Source organism: Thamnophis elegans, unplaced genomic scaffold, assembly GCF_009769535.1.
Source record: "Thamnophis elegans isolate rThaEle1 unplaced genomic scaffold, rThaEle1.pri scaffold_93_arrow_ctg1, whole genome shotgun sequence".
NCBI lineage: Eukaryota > Metazoa > Chordata > Lepidosauria > Squamata > Colubridae > Thamnophis > Thamnophis elegans.
Genome location: NW_022473916.1, coordinates 35,631 through 51,268, shown reverse-complemented (window position 1 = coordinate 51,268; position 15,638 = coordinate 35,631). Strand labels below are relative to the sequence as shown.

Below are 15,638 nucleotides of genomic sequence, written 5' to 3'. Positions count from 1 at the left end.
ACTTACGGCCACCTCTCTCTTCGGGGGGGGGGGGTGACAGTTCCCAGAATCCCGAAGGAATTTGCAGCCCCCCCCAACTCTAGACTACTGCAAGGCAGCGTTGCTAGGACATCCCTTGAAGGCTGTCCCTTCCTGGCTTACACATTCATACGTCCGTTCCCTTTGGCACGGCCCTTAAGCGAATCGCCGCGTTTGGGAACCGCGTCGCCTGGTCGTTAAGTGAAATCCGGCTTCCCCGATTCGACTCCGTTGAAGGGAGACCCCTGAAACGGCCGTAAGGACGAGGAACGGCCTTTTTCCACACACACACACACACCTGGCTGTAACTTCGAATGGCCGCTAAATGAATGGGGTCATAAGTCGAGGACTCCCCGTCGAGTTCCACGCACAATTGAGCCCTGCAATTTATGTCGCTAAGCGAAATGTTCGTGAGGTGAGTTTTGGCCCGTTTCATTGTTCTTGTTGTTAAGTGAATCATTGCGTTGGTTGAATTAGCTCAGCTGAAATTTGCTTTGGTCCTCGGCTTACGGCCACAACGGACCCCCCCCCCGAAGTCTTCTCTTGCTAAGGGAGGCTGTTGTTAAGTGAATCTTGCCCCTTTTTACGACCTTTCTCGCCACAGCTCTTAAATGAATCGCTACAGGTGTTAAATTAGTAACACCGTTGTTAACTATAATCTGGTTTCCTCGTTGACTTTGCCTCGCAAAAGCGGATCGTGTGACCCCGTCATAACTATGAGTCAGTTGCCAAGCGTCCGGATTTTGATCCTACAACGGTCGTAAGTGTGGGGAAAACGGTCCTACGTCCCTTTTTTTTGGTCCCATTGAACGGTTGCTAAATGAAGTGTTTGAACAGTTGTTAAATGAACAGTCATAAGTTGAGGAGTACCTGTGTAGCATCCAATAATTGTTCCCTTGGAGAAGGACGTTCTGAGTGTCTCAATTCCCTTTTGAGAGTCTTTTTTTTTTTGTGTGCAAATGTTTACATTCTTTGGAAGTTTGTCCCTCTCGGAAAAATGTAATTTTTCTCTACTTTAAAAACATCCGAAAAACACACAAAAATTAAAAATACTCCAGGGATTTGCAGCATGGATTAATCACCATCCTAATTCATAAGCTATAGAGGACCGTCACGAAACAACGGCTTCTACAGCTAGTCCTCAACCTACGACCACAAGGGAGCCCAACATTGATGTCTCTAAGTGAGTGTGGCTTCACTTTGCGACGTTTCTTGGTCGGTGAACCACTGCCGTTGTTAAAACCACCAAGCAAATCGGCAGAAGGTCCCAAAAGGTGCGGGGAGGGAAATCGCGTGACTCCCCGGGACACTGCGTCCGTCATAAATACGAACCGGTCGCCAAGCGTCCAAATTTTGATTGCGTGAGTCACGCCGCATCCCGCCGCAAACGTGAACCAGCGGGGCACAAGCGTCCAGATTTTGATCACGGGGAATTTGCTGCCACGGTCGTAAGTTTGAAACGGCCCCGAGTCACTTTTTCGGTGCCGTCATAATTTCAAACGGACACTAAACGAACTCGCAAATCCGCAATGACTTGGATTGAACTGATGCTTACGATGATTTAAACCAGTTTTTCTTGGAGAAGTCTGTAGAATGTTCTTAAAACACCCCACTCCCCAAAAAAAACCCGGCAAAAGCTGCACACACATTTCTCGCAGGTTGTGTGTGTCAATGCCTTTTTGTGTTGACAAGCGCAACCCACTCGGATTCCAGGCGAAATGGCACGCAACCCACACAATTCTTCGGACACACAATGCTCGCCTTGCTTCCAAGCTCAAAGGTTAACCCCATTAGCATGCAACTCAGGTTCTCTCTGGCAACAAAGCCGGTGTGTGCGTGTGGGGGAGATTCAAAGGGTGTGTGTGTGTTGTGTGTCTGTGTGGTGTGTGTGTGTGTGTGAGCGCACGCGGAGGGCCAGGAATGCCTTTGTGCACCAGCCACTCGGGGACGAGTGCAAGTTTTTTTTCTCCCCTGGGTTGGGTTGGTGATAATATTTTTCTTCCCAAACCTGGTTGGAAGTTTCCATCGTGGTTTGTTTTGGTGTGCGACACGACAAACACAGGTTTGCAGGGTGGGGGATTGTGGGGAACGGGAAGAGGGGAGCGAAGGGGAATACCCTGGACCCCCAATTTTTGGTGGGGGGGATTCCGAGGGACCCACCCAGGGCGTTGGCCGAGATGGAGAAAATCTGGGAATTGCCACTGGAAGGCGAAATCACAATCGGGACAATTTTTATCTCCACCACAACGACACACAATTCGGTGGTCGGGTTTTGTGAAGAAGTTTCGCACGATTCAAGAAATAAAGGCAGAAGGAGGCGACCTCAAAACTTGGAGAAGACTTAAATATTTATAATATTGCATTAATGATAGTATATGGTACGATATTGTGTACACACAACACACACACACATGCATATTATGGTATGTACACAATCGAAGTTGAATTGCTATGTAGACACACACCGCCTAGCTAAGGGTCTCCTGGTGGTCACCCATCCTGGGAAGAGTCCAGCTCCCCATACTCCCAGGGGCTTCCAAAGCGGATGCAAACGCTTCAGTCATCTGGACTTGTTGGTCAGTTTTCACCTCTGGATCTCTTGGTGGTCACCCATCCTGGGAAGAGTGCAGCTCCTATACACACACACCCTGGGGGCGGGGGGGGGGGCTGACCAAACACCCCTGTTTTTCCCAGCACCCACCTCTGGCTACCTCGTGATCTCCAGCTCCCATTCTTGGGGGAAGGGTGGGCTGCCTGAGTGCATCCAAACGTTCCTATTGTCCCCTCTACTGCTTAGCTCTCATCTCTGCCTCTCCAAGTGGCCTCCCATCCTCGCAAGGCTCCAGCTCCCATTCTCTCAGGGGGGCTTCCCGAGCGCATCCAAACGCTCCTATTTCCCCCTCTACTATTCACCTCCCATTCTCTCAGGGGGGCTTCCCGAGCGCATCCAAACGCTCCTATTTCCCCCTCTACTATTCACCTCCCATTCTCCCAGGAGGGCTTCCCGAGCGCATCCAAACGCTCCTATTTCCGCCGTCTGCTGTTCTCCTATTTGATTTCCCCCGTCTGCTGTTCAGCTCCCATTCTCCCGGGGGAGCTTCCCGAGCGCATCCAAACGCTCCTATTTCCCCGTCTATTATTCAGCTCCCATTCTCCCGGGGGGGGGGTGGTGTGCTTCCCAAGAACATCCAAACGCTCCTATTTTCCGGTCCATCGCTCAGCCTCCCCCCCCCAGCTCCCATTCTCCCAGGGGGGCTTCCCGAGCGCATCCAAACGCTCCTATTTCCCCCCCCCCGCTACTATTCAGCTCCCATTCTCCCAGGGGGGCTTCCCGAGCGCATCCAAACGCTCCTATTTCCACCGTCTACTGCTCAGCTCCCATTCTCCCAGGGGGCTTCCTGAGTAAATCCAAACGCTCCTATTTCCACCGTCTACTGCTTAGCTCCCATTCTCCCAGGAGGGCTTCCCGAGCGAATCCAAACGCTCCTATTTCCCCCGTCTACTGTTCAGCTCCCATTCTCCCGGGGGGGGCCTTCCCGAGCGCATCCAAACGCTCCTATTTCCCCCGTCTACTGTTCAGCTCCCATTCTCCCGGGGGGGCTTCCCGAGCGCATCCAAACGCTCCTATTTCCCCCGTCTACTGTTCAGCTCCCATTCTCCCAGGAGGGCTTCCCGAGCGCATCCCAACGCTCCTATTTCCCCCGTCTGCTGTTCAGCTCCCATTCTCCCAGGAGGGCTTCCCGAGCGCATCCAAACGCTCCTATTTCCCCCGTCTACTGCTCAGCTCCCATTCTCCCAGGAGGGCTTCCCGAGCGCATCCAAACGCTCCTATTTCCCCCGTCTACTGTTCAGCTCCCATTCTCCCGGGGGGGCTTCCCGAGCGCATCCAAACGCTCCTATTTCCCCCGTCTACTGCTCAGCTCCCATTCTCCCAGGGGGCTTCCTGAGTAAATCCAAACGCTCCTATTTCCCCGTCTACTGCTTAGCTCCCATTCTCCCAGGGGCGCTTCCCGAGCGCATCCAAACGCTCCTATTTCCCCCGTCTGCTGTTCAGCTCCCATTCTCCCAGGGGCGCTTCCCGAGCGCATCCAAACGCTCCTATTTCCCCCGTCTGCTGTTCAGCTCCCATTCTCCCAGGGGCGCTTCCCGAGCGCATCCAAACGCTCCTATTTCCCCCGTCTGCTGTTCAGCTCCCATTCTCCCAGGGGGGCCTTCCCGAGCGCATCCAAACGCTCCCGCTTCCCGAGCTGCCTCTCAGCGCCCCCCTCTGCCTCTGGCGGTGGTCTCCCATCCTGGCGAGCGTCCAGCTGCCGCTGCCGTCCTCCTCCGCCTCCAGCCAGCCAGCCCGCCCCGAGGAGGGCCGTCCGTCCGTCCAGGGCGAAGGCTGGCGGCGCGGTGGCAGCAGCGCGGGCAGTGGGGCCGGATGGCGAGCGCGGGGCTGCAGCTGACGGGCTACTTCTTGGCGCTGGCCGGCTGGGCGGCGTCCATCTGCGCCTCGGCGCTGCCGCAGTGGAAGCAGAGCTCGTACGCGGGGGACGCCATCATCACGGCCGTGGGGCTCTACGAGGGGCTGTGGATGAGCTGCGCCGCCCAGAGCACCGGGCAGGTCCAGTGCAAGCTCCACGAGTCGCTCCTCTCGCTCGACGGTGCGTCCCGGGGCTCCCCGGGGCTCGCGGGGACCGAGCCACGCCGGCCACGCGCGGTGCCCCCAAGCACGGGCACCCGTGGGTCGCCACTGCGGGAGGGAAGAGAGAGAGGGAGGCAGAGAAACTCTGGGAGTTTCTCCCCAGTTCTGACTTTTGTGTGTGTGTATTGGGGGGGGGGAACCCGGGTCGTGGGAACGGACCCACGCCAGCCACGCGCGATGCCCCAAAGGAAAAATAAGGCACCCGTGGCTCGCGACTGGGGCAGGGAAGAGGGAGGAAGGTCTCTGCAAGTTTCTCCCCGTTTCTGATTTGTGTGTATGTGTGTGTGTGTGGAGGGAGGAAACCCCGGGTCGTGGGAACGGACCCACGCGCGGTGCCCCCAAAAGAAAGGCACCCGTGGCTCGAGACTGGGGCAGGGAAGGGAGAGGCACATATCTGGAAGTTTCTCCCCGTCTCTGACTTTTCTGTGTGTTTGGGGGGGGGGGGAAAACCCGGGTCGTGGGAACGGACCCACACTAGCCACGCGCGATGCGCAAAAGAAAGAAACGGCACCCGTGGCTCGTGACTGGGGCAGGGAAGGGAGAGGCAGATCTCTGCCAGTTTCTCCCCGTTTCTGATTTGTGTGTGGTGGTGGTGGTGGGGGGAGATCCGGGTCGTGGAAACGGACCCACGCTAGCCACGCGCGGTGCCCCCAAAAGAAAGGCACCCGTGGCTCGCGAATGGGGCAAGGAAAGGGGAGGCAGATCTCTGGAAGTTGCTCCCCGGTTTTTTTGGGGGGGAGGGGGTGGGACCCGGGTCTTGGGAACGGACCCACGCGTGTTGCAAAGAAAAAGGCACCCGTGGCTCGCGACGGGGAAGGGGAGGGAGGGAAAGGGGGGGGAACAGATCTCTAGATTTGCCCAAACGAGGCATTTCTGCTTTTGTGGGGGGGTGGGGGTGCGGACAGGGGAACTGGGTCCGGGGAGCGAACCCTCATGTCTTGCAAAAATAAGGCACCCGTGGCTCTTTATAGGGCAGGGGAAGGAAGGAAGGAAGGAAGGAAGGAAGGAAGGAAGGAAGGAAGGAAGGGAGGGAGGGAGGGAGGGAGGGTGGGGCAGATCTCTGGCTTTCTTTCTTCCTTCCTTCCTTTTTCCTCCTTCCTTCCTTTCTTTCTCTTCCATCCTGCCTCCTTCTTTCTTTTTCATTCATTCTTTCTTTCTCTTCCTTCCTTTCTTTTTCTTCTTTCCTTCCTTCCTCCCTTCCTTCCATCCTGCCTCTTTCTTTCTTTCTCTTCCTTCCTTCCTTCCTTTTTTGTCCTTCCTTCCTTCCATCCTGCCGCTTTCTTTCTTTCTCTTCCTTCCTTTCTTTCTTTTCCTTCCTTCTTTTCTTCCTTTCTTTTTCTTCTTTCCTTCCTTCCTTCCTCTCTTCCCTCCTTCCTTCCTTTCTTTTTCTTTCTTTCCTTTCTTTTTTCTTCTTTCTTTTTCTTCTTTTCTTCTTTCCTTCCTTCCATCCTGCCTCTTTCTTTCTCTTCCTTCCTTCCTTTCTTGTCCTTCCTTCCTTCCTTCCTTCCTTCCTTCCTTCCTTCCATCCTGCCGCTTTCTTTCTTTCTCTTCCTTCCTTTCTTTCTTTTCCTTCCTTCCTTCTCTCCTTCCTTTCTTCCTTTCTTTTTCTTCTTTCCTTCCTTCCTTCCTTCCCTCCTTCCTTCCTTTTTCTTCTTTCTTTTTCTTCTTTCCTTCCTTCCTTTCTTTCTGGGTACCCAGGTGGTGGGAAGGCAGCCACGCCACGCGTGAAACTTTCGCATCTCGAAATCCAGCTGTTTTGGGGGGGCTGGGGGTGGACTGGAGGGATGAGGTGTGTTTTCTGCTGTGCTCCGAAGGCTGAGATTTCTGTCGCCTGGTTTTTTCTCGGTTTTTGCGTTTCTGTTTTCCCCCCCCCACACTTGAAAATGTTTTAGTTTCTGTGGATTCCGGTCCTGCCCAGCTAGGAGAGAAAGTAGCGGTGTGGAAAAGGAATGCCATGGATGTGGGCAAGGGGCGGGGATGCCTGCAAGGGCTTGCCAAAATAAGGGGGGTGGTTTTTGGAGAAGATTTGGTGATCTCTCTCTCTCCTGGTTTGGCTGCCGGATTGGGGGGGGGGGGAAATCAATCCAAGGATCAGAATAGAGCTGGAAGGGACCTTGGAGGTCTTCTAGTCCAACCCCTTGCTCAAGCAGGAGACTCTAGACCATTTCAATCCATCAATCAATCAGAATAGAGCTGGAAGGGACCTTGGAGGTCTTCTAGTCCAACCCCTTGCTCAAGCAGGAGACCGTAGACCATTTCAATCCATCAGAATAGAGCTGGAAGGGACCTTGGAGGTCCTCTAGTCCAGCCCCCTGCTCAAGCAGGAGACCTCTATGCCGTTTCAATCCATCAATCCATCAATCAGAACAGAACTGGAAGGGACCTTGGAGGTCTTCTAGTCCAACCCCCTTCTCAAGCAGGAGACCCTGGACCATTTCAATCCATCAATCAATCAGAATAGAGCTGGAAGGGACCTTGGAGGTCCTCTAGTCCAGCCCCCTGCTCAAGCAGGAGACCTCTATGCCATTTCAATCCATCAATCAGAATAGAGCTGGAAGGGACCTCAGATGTCATCTAGTCCAACCCCCTGCTTATCAGGTGGTCTCCTCTTTTGGACAGATGGGGAATTTTTCAAATAACCCCCATCTTTGAATCTTACCAGGATAATCCTTTAAAAATGGGATTGGGGAATATTTATGTTGTGTTTGTTTATTTCTGTTTTATTTTCCCTAAATTTCTATACCGCCCATCACCACGGCATGCGTAGTTTAGGACTGTTATTCACACTTACGACCATCGCAGTGTCCCAATGGCTGCGTGATTTAAATTCAGACATTCGGCAGCTGACTCCTACTTATGATGGCCGCAGAGTCCAGGGGAGGTCACGTGATCCGTTTTGCGACCTTCTGACCGGTGTAGTCCACGGGGGGAGCCAGATTCGCTTAACAACCGTGGGACTCGCTTAAGGACCGCAGGGATTCACTTAACAACCAGGGCAGGAAAGTTTGTAAAAACGGGGCGAAGAAAACTCAACTTATAAAACGGTCTCACTTAGCGGCGGAAGTGTTGGGGCTCAGTTGCCTTTGTAAGTCAAGGACGATCCGTACGGGTTCTCCCTGCAAGTTCTTGTTGCTTTGAGAACTGCGTGGGACAGAATGGTGCCTTGCCTTGCAGCTCACATCCAGACGTCCCGGGCCTTGATGGTGGTTTCCATCCTGCTGGGTTTCCTGGGTTCGGTGGTCAGCGTTATTGGCATGAAGTGTACCAAAGTGGCGGAACAGAACCCCGTGGCCAAAAACTGGATCGCGGTTTTAGGAGGCGTCCTTTTCCTCCTGGCCGGTAAGGAAAATGGGAGGAGGGGGGGCGCTTAAAAAAAAAAAAGATAGCCAGCCTGAAAATTAATTGAAAAGAAAAAGAGAGAAAGAGACTGAAAGAGGGGAAAAGAAAGGAGCAAAGGAGAAGAACTGGGAGGGAAGGAGAGAAAGGAGAAGGAAGGGAAGAAAGGGGGAGGAAGAAGGAAAGGGGGAGGAAAAAGAGAAGGGAAGGGAAAGGAAGATGAAAAAGGGAAAGGAAAGTCAGAGAAGAAGGGAGGGAGGAAAGGAGGAACAAACAAAAGGGAAACGAAAAGGAGGAAGGAAGGAAGGAGAGGGACAGGAGAAAGGAAAGGAAGAAAGGAAACGCAGAGAAGGAGGGAGCGGAGGAGAGGAGGAAGTGAGGAAAGAAGAAGAAAGAAAAGGGGAAGGGAAGGAAGGAGAGGGACAGAGGCGAAAGGAAAGAAGGAATAGGGAAGGGAAAGGAAGGAAGATAAAAAGAGAAAGGAAAGGGAGAGAAGAAGGGAGGGAGAGAAGAAGGTGGGAAGAAGGAAGAAACAAAAGAAGGGGAAGGGAAGGAAGGAAGGAGAGGGACAGAGGCGAAAGGAAAGGGAGGGAAGGGAAGGAAGGATGGAGATGGTGGGAGGGAGGGAGGGAGGAAAGGAACAAAACACCGTCTGTTGATCTCATGATTTTACTCTGTCCTGGTCGAGGGCCAAAATAAAGATATTATGGAATTCTTTTAAGAGGGAGGACTTGTGGCCACATTCTGGTCAGAGATGAAGGTGAAACAGGGAACAAAATTCCTCTTGTGGGAGTGTTTAGAAGAATTGTGCTGCTGGATGGAGAGGGAGGGAGGGAGGAAGGAAAGAAAGAAAGAAAGGAAGGAAGGAGAGAAAGAAGGAGGGAAAGAAGGAAGAAATGAAAGAAGGAATTAAGGAAGGAAAGAAGGAAAAAAGGAAGGAAGGAAGGAAAGAAGGAAAGAAGGAAGGAGGGAAAGAAGGAAGAAATGAAAGAAGGAAAGAAGGAAAGAAGGAAGGAGGGAAAGAAGGAAGAAATGAAAGAAGGAAGTAAGGATAGAAAGAAGGAAGGAAAGAAGGAAAAAAGGAAGGAAGGAAGGAAGGAAGGAAGGAAGGAAAGAGGGAAAGAAGGAAGAAATGAAAGAAGGAAGTAAGGATAGAAAGAAGGAAGGAAAGAAGGAAAAAAGGAAGGAAGGAAGGAAAGAAGGAAAGAAGGAAGGAGGGAAAGAAGGGAGAAATGAAAGAAGGAATGAAGGAAAGTGGGAAGGAAAGAAGGAAGGAAGGAAAGAAAGAAGGAAGGAAAGAAGGAAGGAAAGAAGGAAGGATGGAAGGAAAGAAAGAAAGGAAGGAAGGAAAGAAGGAAGGAGAAGCAAAAAAGAAAGATAAGTAAAACATGCAATCAAGAAAAGAAAAAGAATAAAAGAACAGGAAAGAAAGAAGAAAGAAAGAAAGAAAGAAAGAAAGAAAGAAAGAAAGAAAGAAAGAAAAATAGATAGTGAAGGACAGAAGGGGAAGATGGAAGAACAAAGGAGAAAAGGAAGGAGAGAAAGTAGGAGAGAGGGAGGAAGAAATAAGGGTGCTGAGACATAAAATGGGGCAAAACTCCCTTAACAAATGTTTCAGTTAACAACGTCAATGATGGCCTCAATTATGGTCGTAACTCGAGGACTACCTGTAACTTCCCCCTCACTCCTTTATTTTATTTTATTTTATTTTTTTCTCTTCCAGGCCTGTGCACAGCTGGGGCCGTTTCGTGGTATGCATCCCGGGTGACGCACGACTTTTTCAATCCCAGCACCCCCCTGAATGCCAAGTGAGTATGGGCTCCCTTGAGGTCATCCATCCGGATCGCATTTCCTACCCCGCTCCTCATTTCGAATTTCAGTGCCCCAAGTTTCTTTTTTGAAAATAAATGAATAAAAACACCACCAAGAACAAATAAATATATATCCTCCACCTCAAAAAACTCTAAAATTATATTTTCTGGAAGATCATCTGAATTCTGAAGAATGAAGGCCGATTTGGAAAAAATCCAGCCAAAATAGAGTGGAAGACCAGCTGCTTCGCTTCCCGGAGTAGAGCCTCCATTTTCAAGAGCACGTTAGCTTTGAAAATCAAGAGAACGCGAAGCCGAGGCAGTTAGTCCTCAACTTACGACCGCAACAGAGCCCGGCATTTCTGTTGCCAAGCGAAACATTCGTTAAGTGAGTTTGGCTCGCTTTCCTGCCTCGGTTGCTAAGTGAATCGCCACAGTTATTAAATTACTCACACGGTTGTTAAGTGAAACCAGATTCCCCATTGACTTGGCTGGTCCAAAGGTCATAAAAAGGGGATCGCGCGGGACCACTGCGCCCGTCGTAAACACAAGTCAGTTGCCCAGAATCTTCATTACCTGGCCATGGGGATGCTATAGCTATCGTAAGTGTGAAAAACAACCCTAAGTCCCTTTTTTCAGCGTCGTCGTAAACAGAACGGTCGCTAAGTGAATTCGAGAACTATCCGTCATTCGTTTCTACTGGAACCCAGTTCGGTTTCTCGTGAGTCAAACACGCCATCCAAATTCGCTAACTAACCAGCATTGATAAGGAATCTCTACACAAAGGAACCGGTTCGTTCAAACCAGGCCGAACCGGCTGAATCTTACCTCCCAATAAGAATCCTTGTTAAGAACCTCATTCTGTTCTTTATAAACAAAGTTGGTTTCTTCTAGGTACGAATTCGGACCCGCTCTCTTCGTGGGCTGGTCGGCGGCCAGTTTACTAATCCTGGGGGGCAGCTTCCTCGGCTGCTCCTGCCCCAAACCGGAAGAAAGGAGAGGGCAGCAGTATTACCGACAATCACAACCGCCGACAACCGCAACGAGAGAGTACGTCTAATCTTTTCCCCGGCGACCTCGTTTCCCGGAGGAGGAGGAGGAGGCTGGATGTGGAGAAACGCGTGCCGTTCTCAAGGCAGGGGTGGGGGGAGGTGGGGGTCAGGCTAGATGGCCTCTGGGTGGCCCTTCCCATTTCTACAAGTCTCAGGGTTGCTCTTTTTTTTTTGCATAGGGCGGGGGGACGGGACACGAGGGCGGCCTTCCCAATTCGCACACCCCTCGAACCCGGCTTTGCAAAAAAAAAATTCAAAGTTGGTGCCCGCGAAATAAAACTTCTCACGCAAGGCTGCGCAAACGCACAAACTACACACAGCTTTCCTTGCGTTGATAGTTTGGCAACTAATAGGCCTCTTGGTTTCCCTCCCCCCCCCCTTTTTCTGTTTTTTTTTCCCCTCTCTTTTCTCTTTCCATTTTTAGGCTTCCCGTAAAAAGGGGTAACCAATGCATATAATCGACTCTCCGACGTGGGAAGCCCAAAGCGGGCTTAAAATAATTTGACCCAAAAAATAATGATAATAAGCACCATCCGGTTTTCCAACATTCAGGCCGTCTCGTTTTTGGGAAAGCGAAAGGAAGAGAAGGAAAAGCACGTTTTGGTAGAATAAAGTTGCTTTTTAACATTATTATTATTATTGATATTATTATTATCACTATTTTATTGGGCGCCTGATTCTGCTTTTGACAAAATGATGTTCTCCTTTTTTGTAAAATAAATCGGTAAATAAATTCTTGGATTCTGTTGATTTGTACTATTTGAGGATCTCCTGCTTGAGCGGGAGGTTGGTCTAGAAGACCTCCAAGGTCCCTTCCAGCTTTATTCTAATTGACAGATGGATTGAAATGGTCTAGGGTCTCCTGCTTGAGCAGAGGGTTGGACTAGAAGACCTCCAAAGTCCCTTTCAGCTCTATTCTGATTGATTGATTGATTGATTGATTGATTGACAGATGGATTGAAATGGTCTAGGGTCTCCTGCTTGAGCAGGGGGCTGGACTAGAAGACCTCCAAGGACCCTTCCAGCTCTGTTCTGATTGATTGATTGAAATGGTCTAGGGTCTCCTGCTTGAGCAGAGAGTTGGACTAGAAAACCTCCAAGGTCCCTTCCAGCTCTCTTCTGATTGATTGATTTGATTGATTGAATGGTCTATGGTCTCCTGCTTGAACAGGGGGCTGGACTAGAAGACCTCCAAGGTCCCTTCCACCTCTGTTCTGATTGATTGATTGATTGAAATGGCCTAGGATTTCCTGCTTGAGTGAGGGGCTGGACTAGAAGACCTCCAAGGTCCCTTCCAGCTCTATTCTAATTGACAGATGGATTGAAATGGTCCAGGGTCTCCTGCTTGAACAGAGGGTTGGACTAGAAGACCTCCAAGGTCCCTTTCAGCTCTATTCTGATTGATTGATTGATTGATTGACAGATGGATTGAAATGATCTAGGGTCTCCTGCTTGAGCAGGGGGCTGGACTAGAAGACCTCCAAGGTCCCTTTCAGCTCTATTCTGATTGATTGATTGATTGATTGACAGATGGATTGAAATGATCTAGGGTCTCCTGCTTGAGCAGGGGGCTGGACTAGAAGACCTCCAAGGACCCTTCCAGCTCTGTTCTGATAGATTGATTGAAATGATCTAGGGTCTCCTGCTTGAGCAGGGGGTCAGACTAGAAGACCTCCAAGGTCCCTTCCAGCTCTGTTTTTCTGTTCCTGGTATTCAGTAGCAGAGAATCCTGATTCAGGAATGCTGCGATTGAGCTCTTCAAATTTGGTTGTTCAACCCAAACCCCCTTTTTTTTAAAAAAAAAAAAAATTAAGGTGGGAACCGGTCACTTACAGGAAACACTCATTAATCTAATTTTTCTGCACAAATTGATGCTGTAAAGAAACAGCTGGGGTGGAATTTCCTCCTGTGGTTTTCCCTGCATCCAGCTGGGATTTTGCTGGGCTAATCCAGACCTTTTTCTCTCTAAAAGAGAAACATTTTCTGCTCGGCTTCTCCTGTCGGTACCACAAAGGGGTCTTGGGCATCTTCGCAACGTCATATTGTGATATTTTTAAGGGGAAAGGAGATGGAAATAGTTTCCATCGGTCAAGGAGCAACATTTGGAGATCCTTTACGTCCTCTTTCAAGATTCAGGGAGTCCTCGACTTACAACAGTTCGTTTTAGTGACCATTCACAGTTGAAACGGCGCTGAAAGAAATGACAGGGACATTTTTTACACTTCTACACCATTGCAGCCTTCCCCGTGGGAAGGAGGAAGGAAGGGAAGGAAGAAGGAGGGAAGGAAGGAAGGAAGGAAAAGGGTAGAAAAAGAAGGAAGAAAAGGAAGTAGGGAGAGAGGGAAGGTGGAAGGAAGGAAGAAGATAGAAGCGGAGGAAGAAAAAGAATGAGAGGAAGGAAGGAAGGAAGGAAAGAAAGAAAGGGTAGAAAAGGAAGGAAAGGAAGTAGGGAGTGAGGGAGGGAAGGTGGAAGGAAGGAAGGAAAGAAGGAAGGAAGGAGATAGAAGGGGAGGGTAGAAAAAGAAGGAAGGAAAGGGAGGGAGGGAAGGTGGATGGAAGGGAGGATAGAAAAGGAAGGAAGGAGAGAAGAGAAGAGGAGTGTAGAAAAAGAAGGAAAGGAAGGAGGGAGGGAGAGAAGGTGGAAGGAAGGAGATAGAAAGGGAGGGTAGAAAAGGGAAGGAGAGGAGGATTGGGTGGAAAAATAAGGAAAAGAAAGAAGGAGATAGAGAGGAGGGGAGGGGAGGTGGAAAAAGAAAGAAGGCAAGGGAGGAAGGAGGAAGGAAGGAAGGAAGGAGATAGAGAAAGGGAGGGGAGGGTAGAAAAGGACAGTAAGGAAAGGAAAGAAGGCAGAGAAGGGAAAGGATAGAAAAGGAAGGAAGGAAGGAGAGAGAGAAGGGAGGAAGCAGATAGAGAAGGGAAGGAGAGAGTAAAAAAGGAAGGAAAGGAAGGAAGGAGATAGAGAAGGGAAGGAGAGGATAGAAAAGGGAGGGAGGGAGCAGATAACAAAGGGAAGGAGAGAGTAGAAAAGGAAGGAAGAAAAGGAAAGAAGGGAGAGAAGGAAGAGGATAGAAAAGGAAGGAAGGAGAGAGAGAGAGAGAAGGGAGGAAGATGATAGAAAGGGGAAGGGCGGGAGGAAGCAGATAGAGAAGGGAAGGAGAGTGTAGAAAAGGAAGGAAGGAAGGAAAGGAAGATAGGAGATAGAGAAGGGAAAGAGGATAGAAAAGGAAGGGAGGAAAGGAAGGAGATAGAGAAGGGAAGAAGAGGAGAGGATAGAAAAGGAAGGAAGGAAGGAGATAGAGAAGGGAAGGAGAGGATAGAAAAGGGAAAGGCGGGAGGAAGCAGATAGAGAAGGGAAGGAGAGAGTAGAAAAGGAAGGAAGGAAGGAGAGAAGGGAAGGGAAGAGTAAGAAAGGAAGGAAGAAGCAAAGCAATGGAGGGAGGGAGGGAAAAGATTTGTAGCCAGCCACGCATTCATTCTCCAAAAACCCCCATTTCCCAAAGGAGGTACACACACACCCCTCGCTCTTATTATTATTTTTGAGACAAATTAACCGGAATAATTAATAACACCCCCCCACTCACACACACCCCACTTGTGCCTTCAAAGGAGAACAGCTGGAGCAACCACTGAGCTGGGGTTCTATTTTCAATGCCAGGCTTTTGAAGAGGTCAACCTCATCCACCTTGCTGCTCCCTGATCCGTAAGCGTTTTAATTGCGAGAAAAAAGCTCACCGTCCCAAGTTCAATTCCCAGAGCCGGACCGACATAAGAAAGCAGCGTTTTAAGCCCCCCTCCGAATCATTTTCCATCACGAGGACGGGGAGTGGATTTCGGAAATCAAGGCTGATTGATTTCTGTTTTTCCACCAGCCCGTTTTCCCGGCCCAAATCTGACTCCTGATTCATAAAATATTGCATTTGATTGAGACCCCAATTTTATTTTTTTGGGGGGGGGTGGTTACGGTCTCCGGGTAGCTTTGCTTCCACAAACCGGAGCGGTTTCTTGGACCGTCCATCCGTCCGTCCATCCATCCATTGTCCAGGTAAATATTTTTATTTCTCTTTTTTTTTCTTTTTCAGCGTGAATAAGAGGCAGAGGGGGCCTCACTTGTGCAAAATGCAGATTTTTTTGGGGGGGGGGGGAAGTAAGGCATGCAAAGCCACAAGCTTGGTGCCAGCCCAGCCATTGTGAGAGTGTGTCACAAAGTGAGACACACCGGATCTACAACGATCAAAGATGGTGAGGTTTGGGAAAGGTAGAGGGGGAGGGGAGGAAACTTCCTCCAAGTTTGTTAAGAAGAAAACTTCCACTGGAAGTCTTTAAGAAGAGGTTGGATAACCCTTTGTCTGAAGTGGTGTAGGGTTTCCTGCCTAGGCAGGGGGTTGGACTAGAAGACCTCCAAGGTCCCTTCCAACTATTCTATTCTATTCTATTCTATTCTACTCTACTCTACTCTACTCTACTCTACTCTACTCTACTCTACTCTACTCTACTCTACTCTACTCTACTCTACTCTATTCCTCTTCTCTTCCCTTCTCTTCACCAGCTATGTGAAATGGTTTAGGGTTTCCTGCCTAGGCAGGGGGTTAGAATAGAAGACCTCCAAGGTCCCTTCCAACTCTTCTATTCTATTCTATTCTATTCTTCATTCCAATATTCTATTCTATTCTATTCTTCATTCCAACATTCTATTCTATTCTATTCTATTCTATTCTTCATACCAATATTCTATCT

The 15,638-nt window shown here is 49.8% G+C and overlaps 1 protein-coding gene across 1 annotated transcript; it reads left to right on the top strand.

The window, feature by feature from the left end:
• Positions 1-4,441: 4,441 nt before the first annotated feature.
• Positions 4,442-10,912, top strand: CLDN19 (claudin 19). The gene is made up of 4 exons (XM_032238821.1): positions 4,442-4,664; positions 7,880-8,044; positions 9,765-9,849; positions 10,747-10,912. Exons 1-4 carry the CDS (start codon positions 4,442-4,444, stop codon positions 10,910-10,912), a joined length of 639 nt encoding a protein of 212 aa, XP_032094712.1.
• The last annotated feature ends 4,726 nt before the right edge of the window (positions 10,913-15,638 follow it).